The sequence below is a fragment of the Xiphophorus maculatus genome, chromosome 13 (genome assembly GCF_002775205.1).
Source record: "Xiphophorus maculatus strain JP 163 A chromosome 13, X_maculatus-5.0-male, whole genome shotgun sequence".
Taxonomy (NCBI): Eukaryota; Metazoa; Chordata; class Actinopteri; order Cyprinodontiformes; family Poeciliidae; genus Xiphophorus; species Xiphophorus maculatus.
In genome coordinates, this window is record NC_036455.1 from 12,339,744 (window position 1) to 12,358,989 (window position 19,246).

Here is a 19,246-nt window from a genome sequence, read left to right on the forward strand (position 1 = left end):
TCTGATGAGATTTTTTGTTCTTTTAATTTAATTAGCCAACAGTGATGTCAGAATCAGAAAATGTATTTGTGTTTTTATTGGGCAACCTTTAATTAAATTATAAACCATAAAAACATTAATGATAAATAATAATATTTGAATACAGAGTTATGGAATTGAGCTGAAAAAAGTGGGAAGTAGGATATTTAAATATAGAAAAGTTAATGAAAATAAAACCTTCAAAATAAAACAAAAGCTTTAACTGCTTGAAGAAACTGCAGAGACTTGACTGATTTCCTTTGGAAATTTATTAAGCATATTGGATACAGAGCAGTATAATTTATTAAAGCACAAAACACAAACAATACCCCAACAGTGATAATATTCACCAAGGTGTTAATATCAACACTGCCAGAGCTTCATATACAAACTTTAATAAACTCACTATAGATTTAATACATTTATAATAATAGAGCTTATCTTTGTTAAGGTTAGTAGAGTAATCTACAGTTAACCTGTGAAACAGACAATTCTACATGGACACTGTTTTATCAAATATATTCTGCATAAATTACATATAATCCACATGTAGCGTCTCTTCTATATGACTCAATTGTGAACACAGCAGAGGAAGATTTCCACGGTGACGGCCGCCGGCTGTGTCCCAGCTACAAACATACACTGTCTCTAACAATACAATACAATTCAAGTGTAATAGGTGGTGATGCATGCATAAAAACAGCAGTGGTTGTCTTCAGATACATAAATTATACCACTTAAAAGCCATTTCAGGACATATGGCTGCAGTGTAACCAGCAGTGCAGAGTTTATACACAACTAAAGAAGCAGCAGGGTCAGAGGGGACAGAGAAGAGGCAGCAACACTTGGAATACATTTTACCCACGGCTCCATAAATGATACATAAATGACACAAATAATTACTGTACAATAAGTAGTGCTAGAAGAAACTTCACAGGTTAAGCTCACCTGTGAAGCACTGAAATCATAAACCAATAAAGTGTTTCATGCAACCAGTCCAACGTTTGAGGTAGAGGCTGACAGAGTGACAGGTTTATGATTTAAGGCATGCTAGAATATTTTTTGTGATTAATGTGATTATTCAAAGTGAAAATAAGTGTTTTCAAGATATAGATGCATTAAAATAATAAGATTTAATTCTCCCTTTGGGATTTTTGAATTTGAAGGTATTTTTAAAAATATGCATGCAACCGTCCTGAGAAAACTATTAAACATAGTGTATGTTACAGAATCATTAAAGGAACCAATCAGGACTACCAGTTCTCATAACGCTGCATCACATCTGGACCAGATTTTTCAGTTTTTTCCTCCTGTTGTTCAGAGTCTGGGATTCAGATCTCTGCCAATTTAAAATACAGTTAATTTTATAATGTTATATTTTTCTCTAGCATCCATCTGTTTGAAAGCTGTTTTAGAACTTTACCAAAAAAATCCCAGTAGGATCCTGGGACACCATTAGGCTTAGATTAGCATTTTTAGGCTAACTCTGTCAAACCCGAGACTTGCTGAAAGCTTGAGATTGTCTAGTAAAAAAATCAACCTGTTTAACTGATACACGTTTTCAGTGCAGTTACTGGTTCACTTTAAAAACATCTCTCCTAACAAATCATGCTTGAAAATTAAACAAATCAAGTGCAGAAAACACAAAAAACTAATTTCACATATAAACATAACAAACTTTATCTTAGTTTATATTTTTAATTGTCATTTTTAAATAGTTTATGCTGTTTAAAAAACTAAAATGTGTTTTAAAAAATCATTGTCAGACTGTCAGAAACAGGTTATGAAAAATATTAATGTAATGATGTTTCCTGTTAGTTTTAGACGGTCATGCTAAGATGCACTTGAGGTTTGGCAGTAAGGCAGAGGACACTGGCAGTGTCAGACATGTTGGAGGTAAACACAGCGGGAGGCCTGGCATGAAAACACGTACAGCAGGCAGAAGATGTACAAAAATTATTAGCTACACAGTGAGTATGTTTTAATCTATTAGGGAGGACATTTCTAAAATTAATAAGATGCATTAAATCTATTACTATTACAGTAAGTAGTGAGACTGAAGACAATAAAGCCAGAATATTTGGATGGGAAATATATATATAGTAAGAAACAATAAAATTATTCATGTGAAATTAAAGAGGTAAAACTATTTGGTGCAAAAATTTGAGTCACCTTCCATTTCTGTGGGTTTTATTTTCAGGCAAACAGACTCTCAGTCCAATATCTAAACATTTTCAGATGAAAGTTTTTCCTTTTCTAGATCACTTAATTCTGAACATTAAATCATCCTGGGATTAAAGCCGATGGAATAAACTAGCAAATAATTTGTTTTAGTCATTTTGAACATTGCACCATTTTGCAAAACACATAAAACGTTTTTTAAATTTTGTTTAGTGCATTTTGTTTAGTGAAACAATTTGACAGCTTTAAACTTATGAAAATTAAAAAAAAAACACAAAATAAAGCTAATTATGCTGCTAGAAACAGCTTAAAAGACCACAAAAAATGAGATTGTCAAGTAAAAAAATCAACCCGTTTAATTGATACAGGTTTTTAGTGCAATTACTGGTTCACTTTAAAAACATCTCTCCTAACAAATCATGCTTGAAAATTAAACAAATTAATTTTGTTTAATTTGTGCTTGCTTCCAAGATATGGAAGCAAGACATGAAGAAGTGAAAGGTACTTTAAGACTTTTGCTATAACTGTGATACCAGGAGTTTAAATATTTAACTTTAACAAACAACATCAATAACAAACCAGCAGAGGGAAACAGCAACACAGAAGGTCAGAGGTGAGGAAGCAGACGTTACGATGGAGGGAATCAAGACAGACGGAGAACAGATCTACCAAGAAGCTCATTGGTCTGATTCCCTTCAGCCTGTTCGAGAAGACACCTGGAAGAAAATAACCGGTTAAAAGCCTGTGAGACCTCCAGGGAGCTACAGTAACACAGAAGAAGAAGAAGCTCCCAGGTGAGTGAGTTACCTGGGAGATGTTGACTCCGGTCAGCTTCTCCACGGCTTCGGGGAGGCGGGTCATGATTTCCAGAACCTCCCCTGACAGCTTGGCTGCCCCCACTTCTCCTCCTCCACTGGACACCATGGTCACTTTGTTGGCTTCACACAGAGGCCTGCTGATCTCTTCTGCCATCTGGTGGAGAATAGATGTCACAACATCTTAAAACAAAACGCTCAAGCAGTTTCTAAACTTGTCAAACTTCCAACATGCAAAATAAAAATGGGAAGAAATTATTGACCCTGAATATCAGTTTAGAAGTTTTTTATCTCTCTGAATATGATTTTCCATAGTTATTTTCTTATTTAAATGATAAAAAGAGCATCTGAAAAGTACCACACTAATTCACGTATGGCCTGAACTACAATTAAATTTAGCAATCATTGGCTCAAAAAAAAAAAATAACACAAAGAGAAAATATCTGCATATTAACACATCAACCATCTCTGATATATTTAGATGAAAAATAACAGAAGGAGTGTCAACATGTCTCTCACCAGAGGCAGTTTCTCCAGCAGCATGTCCACCATGGCTCCATCCTTATACTCCCTGAAGGCTTCGGCCTTCTTCGCCATCTGCTCCGCCTCGGCACGACCTTTCGCCTCGACCGCAAACGCCTCAGCCTCACCTTTAACCTGGACAGGTCAACATGAAAGGCTTACGGGTACAGAAGTTAACAGAAATCACGATTAAATTATATATCAGGAAGGAGAACCGGTCGATAGTCGAGCCAGTCCACTTGTCAAGCAATTGATTTGTAGAAAACATTTTCATTGCTGTGCTTCTCCTAATGCAGACCAACTCATCTTAATCTATTTGTGAAAGCTGAAAGACACTTTACAGATTTCAGATCTTTTATTGGACAAACCAAACAAAGGCTCTAAAACTGGGATTTGGTTTTTCAGGTTTTTCTCAGGTTTTATAAGATTAGTTGGAAAAAACAGGAAAAGGCAGTGGCTATTTATCTGATGAGAATCTGCACCTTCACAGTTCAGTGCCACCGTTCCCATCTAGTGATCGATTACTTACCCTAATAGACTCAGCTTCAGCCTCTGCCTCCATGATCATCTTCAATCTGCAGAGACAGTGAAGAAACGGTCAGAGAGGCCAGTTCAGACTATGGATGGACATTTACCATATGGTTTATCATTTATTGTGATAAATTTACTATAATGATAAGAATTTAGATTTATGGTGATAATGAATAATTAGAGTGTCAGAGTAAAACTCCATCCTACCGCTGCGCCTCAGCCAGTTTCTCCAGGCGGTACCGCTCGGCCTCGGCAGGTTTCTTCACCTTGGCCTCCAGCTCCTTCTCCCTGCGGGTGATCTCCTGCTCCTGCAGCATGATCTGCTGCGTGCGCTCCACCACCTGGACCTGCATCTTCTCCTCCTCAATGCGCTGCTTCGTCTTCGCAACCTGGGAACCAGAAAAACGACATCAGTCCATCCGTACGCAGTAAACCGTGCCACCGGTTTCAATGCGACACAGATCAGCTGCGTACCTGCAGCTGAAAAGCCATCTCTGACTCCGCCTTTTTGGTGTTCACTTCGATGTCGTAGGCCGCCTTCTTCAGCTCGTAGTCTCGTTGGGCCTTCGCCATGTCGATCTCGTTCCGGTACTGAGCTGAGATTTTCTCCTGCATAGCATGGGCTTCCTGCAGCGAGTCAAGGAGAGGCGCAGAAATGAGGAGGATCAGAATTAGGGTGAAGCGATTAATCGGATTAATCATGATGAATCGATTATTGAGATAATTGTCAGCTAGTTTAGTAATCAATTAATTGTAAACTGGAGTATAAAGGCTCATAAAAAAGGCCATTAGCTGAAGGAACAACCTACTCAGAGTAGCAATTAAGCCAAGACTGTACAAAAAATATACATACATTTTGCATAAAAGGTAGAAAACTTTGCCTGTAAATATGTTCTACCAAGAACCCTTCAAGTCAGCTTCACCTGGCTGAAATTCTATTTAAATAATTCTTCTACTAAGCAGGTTTCACCATCTAGTTATTAACTGGTTAATCTAAAGAATAATCACCAGATCAGTTCTACACTGTATTGATGATAAGTGAAGCAGAAAGAGCTGAGCTTTTCACATGTTTATGTTAAAAAGTATTTCTAGCTGCAGATGCATTCTTTGCTACAAATAACCAAGTGTTCACTAAAGGAACTGATATTGCACTAGATGCAATAAAATATATATTTTCTTATTTGAAGAAGAAAATGAAGCAGCAGGGATGATGGAGAAGGTATTGCAGATGTACGACACGTCTGACCCTGATCACTGCGTCTCTCTTGTTCAGAGCCTCTCCGATGCGAGCGTCCTTCTGGACCTGGGCGGTCCGAGCTTTTCCCAGCGAGTGCAGATAATCCTGAGGACCAACAGCAGCGGAGAAAACACTGATTACATCGGGACTTCCTCTGATTCATCTTTTTCTGTATGGAGCTGAAGTTAGAAACCTGATCATCATGGACATCCTTCAGAGTGTAGCTGACCACGCTGATCCCCATGTTGACCAGATCGGAGGAGGCCACCTTAAAAACCTGCTCTGAGAACTTCTTCCTGTCCTTGTAGATCTCCTAAAAGCAACAGATGTTACCGGAGCTCATAGAAGCATCCTTTGCAGAGTGATATCAACAGCAGACAAGCCAAAAAAACCAAACAGAATCTCTTACGATGGGGTGTGGGTTTCCGTACCTCTACAGTCAGGTGGGCGATGATGGCCCGCTGGTGTCCCTCCAGCATCTCCAGGGCGATGTGAGCGATTTCAGCCTCAGACTTCCCCATGAACATCTGACAGGCTGCAGCCAGCATCTGCTTGTTCTGGCCCTGGATCTTCATCTGCAGGAAACAGAAGCATGTTCATCACTGCAGGAGGAGAATCTTTAAATATAAACTGAATTATCACAGTGAGATTCATCAACTTAAAGACACAGATTTCACTCCTTGATGCAGACATGCTGCAATTATACTACTACCTCGTCTTTTATTAACCAAGTGTCACTATGATGGACATCTACAGTAATTCCCTGTCAGACTGATTGACTCACTGATTACTGGTTGTAGACATTATATCATAATTTGCAGAATAAATATAAACTTTACTAAGTGTTGATGATGAATTGATGTTGTTTCCAGAATGTTTAACACAATTCAGTCAGTTTTGCTTGGTGGAGGCCTAAACAATCACCTGGATCAATGACTGCCTGACAAATAGACCACAGCTTGTGAAACTGAAGGGTCATGTGACTGACTAGGTGGTCAACAGCAAAGGAGCACCACAGGGGACGTTTCTCTCACCATTCATTTTCACTCTGAACACCTAAAACTTCAGATTAAGTCGAGTTGGTGGACCACTTTGTGTTATGGGTGGGACAATAACCTTATACATGAACTAAATAAAGGAGATTACAATAGATTTCAAGAGAAACAGGGTTAGGTCAAACACTACTTCCAATTTCCAATGTAATTTTTAAAGACTTTTTAGGCACAAATTGTTGGCTGCAACATTCAGATGGCAACAATCCATAAAAAACATTAAATATATATTAAAATACTTTGACATAGGTGTCATAATACAAACCCTTCTACTAGATATAAATACATGAAACTATGTAAAGTGTCTAAATTACACAGTAAGATTTTTGGTAACCAGAGTAAAACAACATGGTGCTGTTTGAATCAAGCAGTCTGACCTGAGCGATGCCAGTAACAGAGACAGGAACCCCATGGCGCGTGTAAACCTTATCGCTCTTCACATTCAGAGTCAGAGTGTTCAGAGAAATCCTGCAGAGCAGAGAGAGACGTAGAGGAGAACCCTGATGGGCTGGAAGTGGTTCTAATGGAGCCCATTAATGGGGTTTGTTTCCGGTTTGTTTCTGTCAGACGATGCTACAAACACTGAGCAGCAGGAAGTGAAAAAAAGCTGCTATCCTAAAAATTAAAATTGATCTTTATGATTACAAAGATTCAGAAAATGAACAGGAGCCGAATGGTAGATATGAGTGGTGTCTGTTTACATCCCAATTTAAAAAGCATTGACAATAACAGTTAAAATAGAGAATATTCTATTTATAATGGTAAAAATAAAAATAAACCATGAACTAAATAAAGTACAACTTACAATAAAAAATTAGTATTTTTGATTTTGTTTATTTTGCTTAGTAAAAATAAATGATTTTTTTAAATACAAAAATTAAAGCTGCAGTAATAATGTTTAGCTGTTTCTTTACCTCTGTATCTGCTGAATACAAGGGAAGACAAACACTCGGCCTCCAGCGATCATCACCGGAGGAGAACGGCAGAAACCTGAGAGGAAAAGACCAGACAGAGGAATAATTACAGATCAGATATGGACATATATGTAATTCAACTACAGGTCTATTTCTTCCACACATTTGATCACTTATCAGGTTCTCTGACATTTGTACTTTAACAAAGAAGTGGCTTCACAAAGCTTTTTATACAATTACATCAAGTAAACAATAAAACATTTTCCTGACAATACCCATAAACAACTGAATTTCTAGTAGATGTAGAGCATGTCCATGCAGAAACAGATGGGCTTGTTACCTGACACCACCATGGCTTCGTTGGGACCACAGGTGTAGAACATGTTTGTTGATCCTGTTTCTGACTAAAAACAAATGTAATAAAATAAATTGAATTAAAAAGCATCAGAATGAACATCTTTCTTTAAATGTGTCAAAGCAAAAACTAATATTATTAATATTATAACGTCAGTTTGTGCTTATATATTTATGCAATAAAGGCTTAGAAATGATTTCTAGATCACGCCATCTGAGAAGCATCCTGCAGGGAGGAGCTGTGGCGGGAGGCAGAACAGACCAACGGGGGGCAAATCTAATTTACGCAAATGTTGCGCAGTAAAAGCAGAAAGAAGCGCAAAAGAAAAATAAGATGCTCCTAACATTACAGCCGCAGACTAATAAAGAGCAAAAATGTTACCATTTCGATCCATTTCTAAACGTAACATGCAGGTAACACGCTGTTTATCCGCTAACTCCTTCTATTTTTTCCTCCATTTGTATGTTTATAACTAATAAATGATTCAAGTCTGAGCAAAGACCTACCGCTTGGTGAAAAAACGCTGTTATTCAGGTGCAGAAAAGTTAAACCGGTCAGTAAATGTTACTGTGATGTGGTAAGAATCGATGTATTTTAACCGCAGTAAATGTTTACTCCAGTTAAAGCCGATGATGATGGAGTGAGTCAGTGATGACTGCAGCTCAGCGTCTTTAGCACACCCAGCTGTCCGGCTGCGCGCGTCCGCCATCTAGTGGCCTGGTGGGGAACTACCTGCCTTAAACAAGACGGAATTTTCTTAAACAATTTTACATCACATACATTTATTTGTTTGTTTTTCTAATATTTAAGGTGTGCCTTTCTTTTTTTTAGCAGATAATTTCCTAATTGTGCGGTAGGAACGGATATAAACTAAAATGATTGTTTTTCTAGTATAATTGGCACATATCTGTAATTAAAAGGAGGCGGAACCGCGACCCAACTTTAAACCAAAGATCCTCCTCAGCCTGTTTGAGGAAACGACTAAGAGTTTATTTTACGGCGCCCCCTAGTGGACAGAGAGATTATTTTTCTCTCTGCTTTTGCCTTCCCTTGCAATAAATGAGCAATTTTTATTTTATACAGTCACAGTGATTACAAATGCCAGTTTAAAACCGCAAATACCTTTAAAGTTCCTCAGTGGAAAAGTGTTTATACATTATTAACCATAACTATTTTTGTCGCTTTCTAGACAAAAGGCCACATTAGTAGAACTTTTAAAGTAACTTTTGTGTTCAAATACTGTTTTATCAATCAAATCAAAGCCGTCTTTATCGTATACTGGAGGTGCCATTTGTAAAGCTACACAGTAAAAAAAATAGCAATAATTTGATTTAATTTGGCCCATCATACCTGTCACAAATTTATAAAGGTAAGATTTCCAAACTAAATATTTAATTCACCAGATAAATATTTATCTATCTTTATTTAGCTTTCAAATTTAATACTTTGAATTTCAATTAGCGTGAAAATTCAAAACTAAATTTGAAATTTAGCATCAAATTTAACTTGAATTTGAAGCTTAAAAATTAGGTAAATTTGAATTGAAAATTTTAAATATTGAATTTCAAATATGTTAAATTCAATATTTGAAAGAGCACAAAAAAGGCTCAAGATATAAACTATTCAAAACAAAGAAGACATTTTGAAAGTTTAAGACAATAAAATTAAAATAAAAGATGTATAAAGGGAGTCCTGCTGTGCTAATGTTTGAAGAAACGTTAACCTGCAGTGACTAGTTGAACCACCAGGTGGCACAGGAGAGCTGAAATCTATAAAATATGACTGAAAAAATTTCCACAGTTGATTCAGTAATTGAGTAGACTTATAACCAAATACCATTTTACTCTTACTTGAGTCATTTCTTCAATGTTTACTTTTTACTGGAGTAAAATTCTTTGGTACCTTACCCACCTCTGGGTGTAAATCAGTGGCGATGCTAAAGAAATTATACTAAATAAATGTCTGTTTTAAATATTCAGTGGTAGATATTTGTTTTAAAACCTTCACAATTTTATTTTAACAATGAATTAAAAGTTATAGTGCTGCACTTCTAGCTGCTGTATCGAGATAGGATCACACTTTCCATCTACTAGATCAGAGATCTGCAACCTGAAGGTTGTTTCTGTGTCTGAATAAAAAGGTGAAACTATGATAGACTCACTTCATGAACTGTGAACTGAAATAGTAAAACCCTGACTCATAATGTCTACTTTTCCATAGATAGACAAACATTCTTATTTTAAGAAAAAGGCCAACAGCCGCATAACGTTCAGGTAAAAATAAGGGTAATACAATTTCTAAGTATGATTTTCAAATAAAGGTCAGGTTAAAGATTCATTTTCACAAGTCATTTACCTGAACATCTACCTTGATAATAAACTGATTTTAGTAAAATGTTCTTCAAATGACTAGAAATGCATCGTTTTGAGTAGATTTTATTTTAATTTCCGGGGGAACAGACCACGCTGTGTCACTCCACAGCTGCTTGTCTCTCATTAATGTTAGCAGATGTTGGCAGGTATGATGTAGTCCTGAGATTCTGTTTCAAACTGAGTTTATACACCTCTGGAAAAAAAAAAAGTTTCTCTGATTTTACTCTTTATAGGTACTATATGTTTGAGTAAAATGAACATTGTTCTATTCCATGAATTACTGACATGTCTCTTAATTTTGTTTGTGAATGTATGTAAATAAACAGATTTAGAAAACAGCACCAACAAAGATCTTCTCATGGGTCTTAGACCTGCTGGGGGCTAAGCCCCCCAAAGGTCAGATCCTAGAATCGCCCCTGATCCACAGGTTACAGAGTTAAAAAAGTGGATGGTCAAGTAGAGATTGGTATTCATTTTAAAATTTTCTTATAGCGATAAGAGTTGTGAGTTATGTTAATAAATGTAATTAATAGTCTCTGGAAACTTGATTATTACTGTTTAAATGAAAACATTAGTAAATATTAATTATTTCAGCTTAGCGATTAAAAATGAGTTAAATTTGGAATGAGTGCCCTTCAGATGCCTGTTTGAAAATAGAATCTGTATAAAATCAGTGATATTGTTTACATTTCAAAAATGAAGAAAATTAAATTGACCCCTTTCCCTTCGGGGGGAAAATCTTTCTTCTCCGTTAGTCTCCGATATTTCCATCCGGATTATACACCGGCGGGATGCTAAGGAGCAGACACTTTTATTCCAACAGGGCAGCGATGACAAAACTATAGACATTATAAGTATATCTTTAAAATATAAATATATTTATATATGTCTATGGACAAAACTGCTTCATTCTCTAAGCCCTTGCCGAAATGATACGGAAACCCCTTATAAAACCGTTTCCACCAATCATCACTAAGGCACGCAGCAACATCAGCCAATCAAAACAGAGGATTCAGTATCATTCCCTCCCGCCTGCGAGGGCCCGCCTGTTGGAGTCGGATCTTTCAACACTCTCCTCTCTCCTCCGGTCCGGTTCGGTTAGTAGGTCAACCTCAGCCCAGCCTTTTTTTAATAGTTCTCCTTCATCACTCCCAAACATAAACCATGAGGGAAATTGTTCACATTCAGGCTGGCCAGTGCGGGAATCAGATTGGTGCAAAGGTAAGAAAAAGTTAAAAAGAAGTCGGGATTTTTTTTTTTCTTTGATAAACTGAACTTGAAATGTTTTCGAAATTACTTTTTTTTTGTCTAAACGGTTTTTTTCCAATTTCACTGAATTGGAAAGAATGAAAAAATACAGATATATTTGTGTTATTTAGATTTTAATAGAGCTTTTGTTGGAAAATTGTTACTTTAATTTGAATGTTTTCTGTTGAATATAAATAAATAAGGAACTATTCAGTGTTTAATTAGGCAATGTGACCTATTTCCAAGTATAAAGTGACATTGAAACACTGAGGAATAACTGGGATAATCAGTAGTCATAACATACAGAGAAGTCTATTAAGGATTAATTTCTCACCATATTCAAAAATATATATTTGGATGTAATTTTATTCATTCTAATAAACTAGTTTATAAAAAGAACTGAAATTGTGCAATTTCTAATTCTCAGTGTTTTTGTCCACATCAACACAGGAGAATTTAACATTTAAAACGAGGTGAAAGCATCAATAGCAGCCATGGAGAGATGATTAGTGGGTTTGGTGAGACTTTTGGAGACTCACAGGGCCAGCTGCTGGTGAAGCTTTGTCACTGAGAGGAAAAAAAGCCCAACAAGAGGGTGAAAGGAAGAAATTTGCTGAGGCAGAGCAGAGGAATGCGACAGGAGGAGGGTGGGGGGCTAACAAGTGGTCCAGTGTCTGCCCTGAACGGATGAGGTCATTTAAATGGCTGCCTTTCCACTCAGTTGATCAGATGCACAGATTCAGAAAAGAAAAACCAGTTGGCATGATATCAGTAACTCCTGTTTGTTATGCTGCATGAAAATGTCTTTTAGTTCCACATTAAATACAGTATTTTATAAATCTGAGTGACATTAGCTTAATTCTGCCCCATTTAAAGCCTCGTTGAACTGAGTTTCCTTTGCTGCAGGAACAGGCGTGGCAGCAGCAGCAGCATATGGCCCGAGTCAGAAGCCCTGATCACTGAACAAGTGTATTTACAGCAGACTTAGTGAGTCTGAGGTCATGAATGCTTCACAGTGGATTAACTCTGCTTGAAACCACTCACTAACACAATCCAACCAAAATCCCCTCATATTCTCCCGTCATCAGAAATACATTACAGCAAAGGTTAAAAGGTCAAAGAAAGCTGCCAGTAATTTACCATTAGCTATTTTTTCTTTGGTTTTGAGAAATTCACTTGGATGACTCCATTAAAATAAACCAAAACTAGCATTAATAAGTTTAAATATATGAGTTAAAAGTAGCTAAAATTGAAAGGAAATGTTGCTGTAAGCTGCTTCTGGGGAAGTTATTTTGTCCTCTTCTCAAGACGCCCACAGATACAGACCTTAGCTGAGATTAAGGTCAGCTGGCTGATCTGCTGTGACAGTGTGTGCTCTTACCACAGTTTGGCATCGACATGTCAGCCACTAAAGATGGAGAGCGGACTGAATCCTCTGACAAAGCTCCGCTCTGCTGATCCCTCCAACTGCGACCCAATCCGAGTTCCTAAAAATGCCGCCTTGACCCGAAGCCGAGTTCAGAGCAGAACCAGTTAAATCCTGTCATTTCACATCCCACCTTTCCTTCTGCAGAGCCTTAATTTACAAGTCGAGTCAGTTAATTAGAACCAGTTAGAGTCCTGTGCTGGTAAACTGGTTAGCATCGATGCTGCCATGCTATCGAAAGATGAACACTGAGGGATTTAAAGATCCTCAGAAGAAGTTGGCTTTTTCAAATGTAATAATTTGCAGACAAAATTGTTTGTAAATTATGTCCTAATCTCCTTCCTGTTGTGATTTTGGTCAAAGTGAGAGTTCCTTATGATTTTAATAATCTTTGAAAGCATTAAGATTGTATATCTCACTACCTGCTTTAAATGTGAGCTGTTTTTGCAGCTTGAACTTCAACATGATTGGATAAAAGTGACCCAAATTAAAGGTTTTCAGGCTGTAAATATTGTCTGACCAGAAACATACAGACCTGTTTCTGTTTTCAGGTGATCTTGTGATGCTGCGATATATTTAAACATCAGCATGTGCTTTAGATCCTCAGAACAGAACACAGTTTTGTTTTGACTTTAATTGAGTCAAACTGAAACATTAAGACACATTCTAATTCCAGGATTTAATCAGATAATTCTGGTCCATGAATCTTTTTTCTGTCTCTAGTTCTGGGAGGTGATCAGTGACGAACACGGCATCGACCCAACAGGAACCTATCATGGCGACAGCGACCTGCAGCTGGACCGGATCAGCGTTTACTACAACGAAGCAACAGGTCACTTCCTGATTCTGTGGCTTTAGCTGTCCAAACTGAGGTTTATGTTTAAAATGAGGGGGCCCTCTAGTGGAGGAACAGGGTTACTTCAGCATTTTAATAATTTTAAATAAATATTTACTGTTGTACTCATCTGCAGAAAATTAATTCAATTATGATTAGAAAGCTGCTTCATTTTTCACAAGACTCATTAAAAGTAAAAGAAAGTTCTTGATTGTGTAAAACATTTGTAAGAGAAAGTCTCACTGTGGGAAAATAATGATTAACTCTCAGTGAAACCTCAATGTAAAAATACAACAGTAGATTAAATAATTAATATATTATGCATTAAGTAATACTGAAAGTACTTGTGGTTACATCATTGGTCACCAGTTTAAAGTGGGAATTCCACATTTTGGCAATGTGGCTCCATCTTGTGGTGATGCAAGATATTACATTAATTTGACAAAGATTTGGTTTGACAAATTATTGAAAATTATCAAAAATGTCTGCAAACATTGAAAAATGTTTAATCCAGACATGCTTGAAATTTAAAATAAATTAATCAAATTTGAATAAGAATGGCACTCTGGCAAAGTTTTTCTTATGCTAAACATGTTTGTTCAGTAAATATTTTTTTATTTACTGGTATTGTTGTTGTTAAATCACCACACTGCATAAAAATAAGTCTCATGAAGCAGATTTTTAATGTGTTTTGCTGTGTTTGTGTGTGTGCAGGTGGGAAGTATGTACCCAGAGCCATCCTGGTGGACCTGGAACCAGGAACCATGGACTCGGTCCGATCAGGACCGTTTGGCCAAATCTTCAGACCTGACAACTTTGTCTTTGGTAATTAATTAGTAGGAAGGTTGTCGATGAGAATGTTAGGTTTCATTTTCTTTCATTTTACAGCTTTTCTATTAAAATCTGTTTTCTTAGGTCAAAGTGGAGCTGGGAACAACTGGGCCAAAGGTCACTACACAGAGGGCGCGGAGCTGGTGGACTCGGTTCTGGACGTGGTCCGGAAGGAGGCGGAGAGCTGCGAGTGCCTGCAGGGCTTCCAGCTCACACACTCCCTGGGAGGAGGCACCGGCTCCGGCATGGGGACCCTGCTGATCAGCAAGATCAGGGAGGAATACCCCGACCGCATCATGAACACCTTCAGTGTGGTTCCCTCCCCTAAGGTAACACTCAGCGCTTTCTACAGCTGCAGCAATCAGATCTTCTTATGTTTTATCACATGAAACTGTTTCCTGATTCTCATTATTTATGTTCCATCAGTAGTTTATCATATTAAATCAATATGTGTGTACTTGGTATTCTTCCTCGCTGGTTATTTGTCTTTAATTCAAGAATCATCTGTTGAATTAATCGTCTCATTATTTCTCATCCTGTCAGTTTCTTCTCTTGATTCTGGTTATAACATTGATTGAAGTGAGGATACATTTATTATGCAAACATCTGAACATTTTTTTCACACGCACTGATGGAATTAAGTCAGTTTTTATATTCTGAGGATATTTAATATTTTAAAGGTTAACATGATATCAAGGAAAAGTCTTGATGTTTACAGAACTTTCTGCATCTTTGAGCTGCTTAAATCAGACAGCAGAAAAATTTACCCTCAAGTTTCCTTTCTGCCTTTAAAAAAACACTTTGATCTGTTGTTCTGCACTGCAAAAACACAAAATCTTACCAAATATTTTTAATCTAGTTTCTAGTGAAAATATCGTAGTACACTTGAAATAAAGCCAAACTTATAAGTAATTTTTTAGCAAGATATAAGAGCTTGTTTTAGGTCAATAATTCATTGATATTTATGAAAAAGTCGTAGTTGAATTGACAGATTATTTCAGATATTACAAGACAGTTTTTTCATGAAAAATAAGTGAACATTGGTTTATTTTGAGCCATAGCAAAGAAAGAATTGTCATATTTTTCCCTTTAGTAAGTACAAAAAACCAAATAAATGAAAAATATATAAAGCTACTTAGATATAAATATATACAGTGATATATATACACAGTAAGAACCAGACATTATCATCAAATTCATGTTGTATAATAATACTGTATTTAGACATAAACAAGAATGCATTTAACTTGGAAAAATAAATAAATTATAAATTAATTTTTCAATTAATTTGATTGAAAAATCTGACAGTGGAAGTTTTACTACTCATCAATAGTGAGAAATGATTAACCTAAAACAAACTCCTATATCTTATTGAAAAGTTACTAGTAAGTTTTTGTCTTATTTCAGTTTTTTTGTGTAGAAACTAGACTAAAAATACTTGGTAAGATTTTGTGTTTTTACAGTGTTCACAACAATTGGATCCAATACTTTGTCTTTGCTGATTCATCTGGGGGAAAAAACTGAAACAAATTGAGAAAACATCCCAGTAAAACTGTGCAACCTTTAGAAAACCTAAAGAACGTTTTGACTCTAAGAGACTCGTCATGGCGCCCGTGTCTCTGGCTCAGGTTTCTGACACGGTGGTGGAGCCGTACAACGCCACCCTGTCCGTCCACCAGCTGGTGGAAAACACAGACGAGACGTACTGCATCGACAACGAAGCTCTGTACGACATCTGCTTCCGCACGCTGAAGCTGACCACGCCCACCTACGGAGACCTGAACCACCTGGTGTCGGCCACCATGAGCGGCGTCACCACCTGCCTGCGCTTCCCCGGCCAGCTCAACGCCGACCTCCGGAAGCTGGCCGTCAACATGGTGCCCTTCCCCCGCCTGCACTTCTTCATGCCGGGCTTCGCCCCGCTGACGAGTCGCGGCAGCCAGCAGTACCGCGCCCTCACCGTGCCCGAGCTCACCCAGCAGGTGTTCGACGCCAAGAACATGATGGCGGCGTGCGACCCGCGCCACGGCCGCTACCTGACGGTGGCCGCCGTCTTCCGCGGCCGCATGTCCATGAAGGAGGTGGACGAGCAGATGCTGAACGTGCAGAACAAGAACAGCAGCTACTTCGTGGAGTGGATCCCCAACAACGTGAAGACGGCCGTGTGCGACATCCCGCCGCGCGGCCTCAAGATGGCCGTCACCTTCATCGGCAACAGCACGGCCATCCAGGAGCTGTTCAAGCGCATCTCGGAGCAGTTCACCGCCATGTTCCGCCGCAAGGCCTTCCTGCACTGGTACACGGGCGAGGGAATGGACGAGATGGAGTTCACCGAGGCCGAGAGCAACATGAACGACCTGGTGTCCGAGTACCAGCAGTACCAGGACGCCACGGCCGAGGAGGAGGGCGAGTTCGAGGAGGAGGCCGAGGAGGACGCCTGACGGGAAAACACGGGGCGGACCTGAAAGGAAAGTTTGATATGTTTTAAAAAAGGAAAGGTTTTTAGCAGGTTGGAGGAGGTCAGAGGTCAACGGAAGAGGATTAGGGCCGCTGGGGAAAACAGAGCAGGAATTCTGGCTTTAATCTCTTACGTTTTATTCTCAGAAATCAAACGATCAAATTTATTTGTATAGAACATTTCAGCAAAAAGACAGTTGAAGAATCTGACTTTTTTCCACAGAAATTTTATTTTTTTCTCAGAATTTTGTTCTGAGTTCTCAGAATTCTGACTTAAATTCTTAAGAAAATAAATTCAATTTTTTTTCTCAGAAATCTGACTTTAATCTTTTGAGACTAAAAATCTTTTTTCCAGTGGTCCTGATCCTCCTCTGTAAAGGATTCAGTTTTTAATGGGCCAAAATTAGGAGAAATGTGCCAACTTGACCATTTTCATATTTCCAATCCAGTTTGATTAAGTCACAAAAACCAAACTGTTAGAAACTAAAACGCACAAATCTGAAACTCTCCAGTTTCATCATCTACATTTAGGATGAAGATAAAATAATATCTGACAAATTCAGAAAGCCATCTGATCTAATGGAAGAGAAAACATCTGCCTGCCTGATTCATCGTTAATCATGTTGTTACTTTGTCTAACAGTTTTATCATTCAGTCTAAAAGGTTCTGAAAGTTTGAAGGATTTTCTCCACGTCTAAAATCCTGAACGTTGTGAATTTTTCCCCTGAAGTTAACTGAATCCCTGCAGGAGAAACGTTTCTCTTTCAGGATTCATTGACTTCAGAGTGAAACCATAAAGGCCTGATAAACTTAAAGGATCTCCGTTAGACGTCTTTATCTGCGGTTCTGATCGTATCGGGTCAAAAAGGTCTTCAGCCTTAAAATGAGCCTCAGAGATAAGAAGCGAAGCTCTTATCTCTGTTCTGACATTTTTATCACGTTCGGCGCGTTTGGGTTTAGAAGTTCAACATGATCAGAATTCAAAGAGGAAGTCGTTCTTTTTATTGATCAGATTGTCAGAGTTGGTTCTGGTTTTGTGAAAGATAAAAAGTTCTGTTAACATCTCTGAACATCAGATATTGTTTTTATTTTTTTTGTTGCAGTTTACTCTGAGCCACTACAGTATTAATTTAGATCATGTTTATTGTTTATGTATTGAAAATCCAACCATGTTTATTTCTGTTTGTTTTTTTCTTTTGGGTCTGATTTGGGATCTTTACTGTGAAATATTTGGGAGAAATAAAAATGCATTTGTTGGGGAAAAAACTTCCTGTACTGTCATGATGATGGAGCTTCTTAATAATAATTATAAACTTTATTTAAAAAGGGACTGTTTACCATTTGAAGCTCTGTACTTGTTTATTAGCTAATTTGCACCTGCAGTCCCTTGTTACAAAAATAGATATACAATAATAGAGTAAAACAGAAAATATAACCTTGCAGGTTACATTCTTGTCTAGCACTACACGGACAGATGTGCTCTCATACATTTAATAATTACATATCTTATTACTTTTTAGCATATTTTTCAAGTTATATTAAAAAAATCTCAGAGTTTAAGTATTTATGAAGCAGAAAACTTTATAACAGCAGCTAGATTTATTTTAAACAATTGAGATAAAAGGTTCATTTTTGAAGAATCTCAAAGTTGAAGCTACTTTGTTTTTCCAACCTAAAACACAAAATGATGTAGTTGTGATTTTTAACCTGCTCTGATTAATCAAACATGAAATATTTTAATGAAACAAAGGTGGAAATCTTCCTGGTCAATTTCTCATTTATTTGAAATTGTTCTGCTCTAATCTGTTAAACAAAACTGAGACATTTCTTTAAAATAAACTATTAACCAAGTTTAGTAGAATTAATGTGCTCTTAAAAAGTAAATGGATGTTTATAGCCATACTTACTATGAAATTAAAATAATAAAGACAATATGATTAAAAAAGAATAAAAATTCTCATGCTAAAAAATGACAAAAGTAAAAACTGGAGAACCACAGTTGTGTCATTTTTGAACTGCGTATAAAATTTTTCCCAGGGTGAAAAATGGACATTGATTTAGAGGCCTGGTCAATTCTGACTGATCGGCTTCAGATGGAAAATCTAGAACAAAATCCTTGAGTCATGTTAATTTTATGGGAATTATTTGGAGGGGAAAAATGTTTTCTCCATTTAGTTTCTGTAATTCAATGTATTCTGCTGTCAAACAAGAAGCTTTTATCCACATCCTGCTGAGTAAACAGGAAGATTTACTGCTCTGGCAAAGATGGAGACTAATGAGAGATTAGAAAAAAACATGGAAGATCAGCAACTTTATCCTCCTGTGGTGGTGAACGTTCATCCAAATAGTTCTAAATAAGAGGGTCAAAGGGCACTGAACCAGCTGAGACGTCAGAGGAGGTTTCCTTCCCTCTCCTGGGTCGGAACCCGGAACGTCAGTCTGCTGAACCGCA

General features: G+C 37.5%; 2 protein-coding genes across 2 annotated transcripts; one reads left to right on the top strand and one right to left on the bottom strand.

Moving 5' to 3' along the window:
• Nucleotides 1-269: 269 nt before the first annotated feature.
• Nucleotides 270-8,316, bottom strand: LOC102237013 (flotillin-1). Its single transcript, XM_005802851.2, has 13 exons — nt 8,132-8,316; nt 7,611-7,674; nt 7,271-7,346; nt 6,734-6,824; nt 5,736-5,879; nt 5,498-5,617; nt 5,314-5,409; nt 4,542-4,694; nt 4,275-4,456; nt 4,066-4,111; nt 3,534-3,671; nt 3,007-3,171; nt 270-2,915 (listed from the first exon to the last, which is right to left on the bottom strand). Exons 2-13 carry the CDS (start codon nt 7,651-7,653, stop codon nt 2,895-2,897), a joined length of 1,275 nt encoding a protein of 424 aa, XP_005802908.1. The 5' UTR covers nt 7,654-7,674; nt 8,132-8,316; the 3' UTR covers nt 270-2,894.
• Nucleotides 8,317-11,064: 2,748 nt separating this feature from the next.
• LOC111610383 (tubulin beta chain-like) lies at nt 11,065-17,027 on the top strand. The gene is made up of 5 exons (XM_023344387.1): nt 11,065-11,218; nt 13,395-13,503; nt 14,221-14,331; nt 14,422-14,666; nt 15,966-17,027. The coding sequence occupies exons 1-5, from the start codon at nt 11,162-11,164 to the stop codon at nt 16,776-16,778; spliced, it is 1,335 nt and encodes a 444-aa protein (XP_023200155.1). The 5' UTR covers nt 11,065-11,161; the 3' UTR covers nt 16,779-17,027.
• The last annotated feature ends 2,219 nt before the right edge of the window (nt 17,028-19,246 follow it).

Excerpts from the sequence above, each read along its gene's own strand:
- LOC102237013 (XM_005802851.2), bottom strand. The coding sequence starts at position 7,653 with ATGTTCTACACCTGTGGTCCCAACGAAGCCATGGTGGTGTCAG. Across the intron at positions 6,825-7,270 it reads TGTATTCAGCAGATACAGAG|GATTTCTCTGAACACTCTGA; the intron begins GTAAAGAAACAG and ends TCTGCTCTGCAG. Across the intron at positions 5,618-5,735 it reads TCGCCCACCTGACTGTAGAG|GAGATCTACAAGGACAGGAA; the intron begins GTACGGAAACCC and ends TGTTGCTTTTAG.
- LOC111610383 (XM_023344387.1), top strand. The coding sequence starts at position 11,162 with ATGAGGGAAATTGTTCACATTCAGGCTGGCCAGTGCGGGAATCAGATT. Across the intron at positions 11,219-13,394 it reads GGAATCAGATTGGTGCAAAG|TTCTGGGAGGTGATCAGTGA; the intron begins GTAAGAAAAAGT and ends TTCTGTCTCTAG. Across the intron at positions 13,504-14,220 it reads TTACTACAACGAAGCAACAG|GTGGGAAGTATGTACCCAGA; the intron begins GTCACTTCCTGA and ends GTGTGTGTGCAG.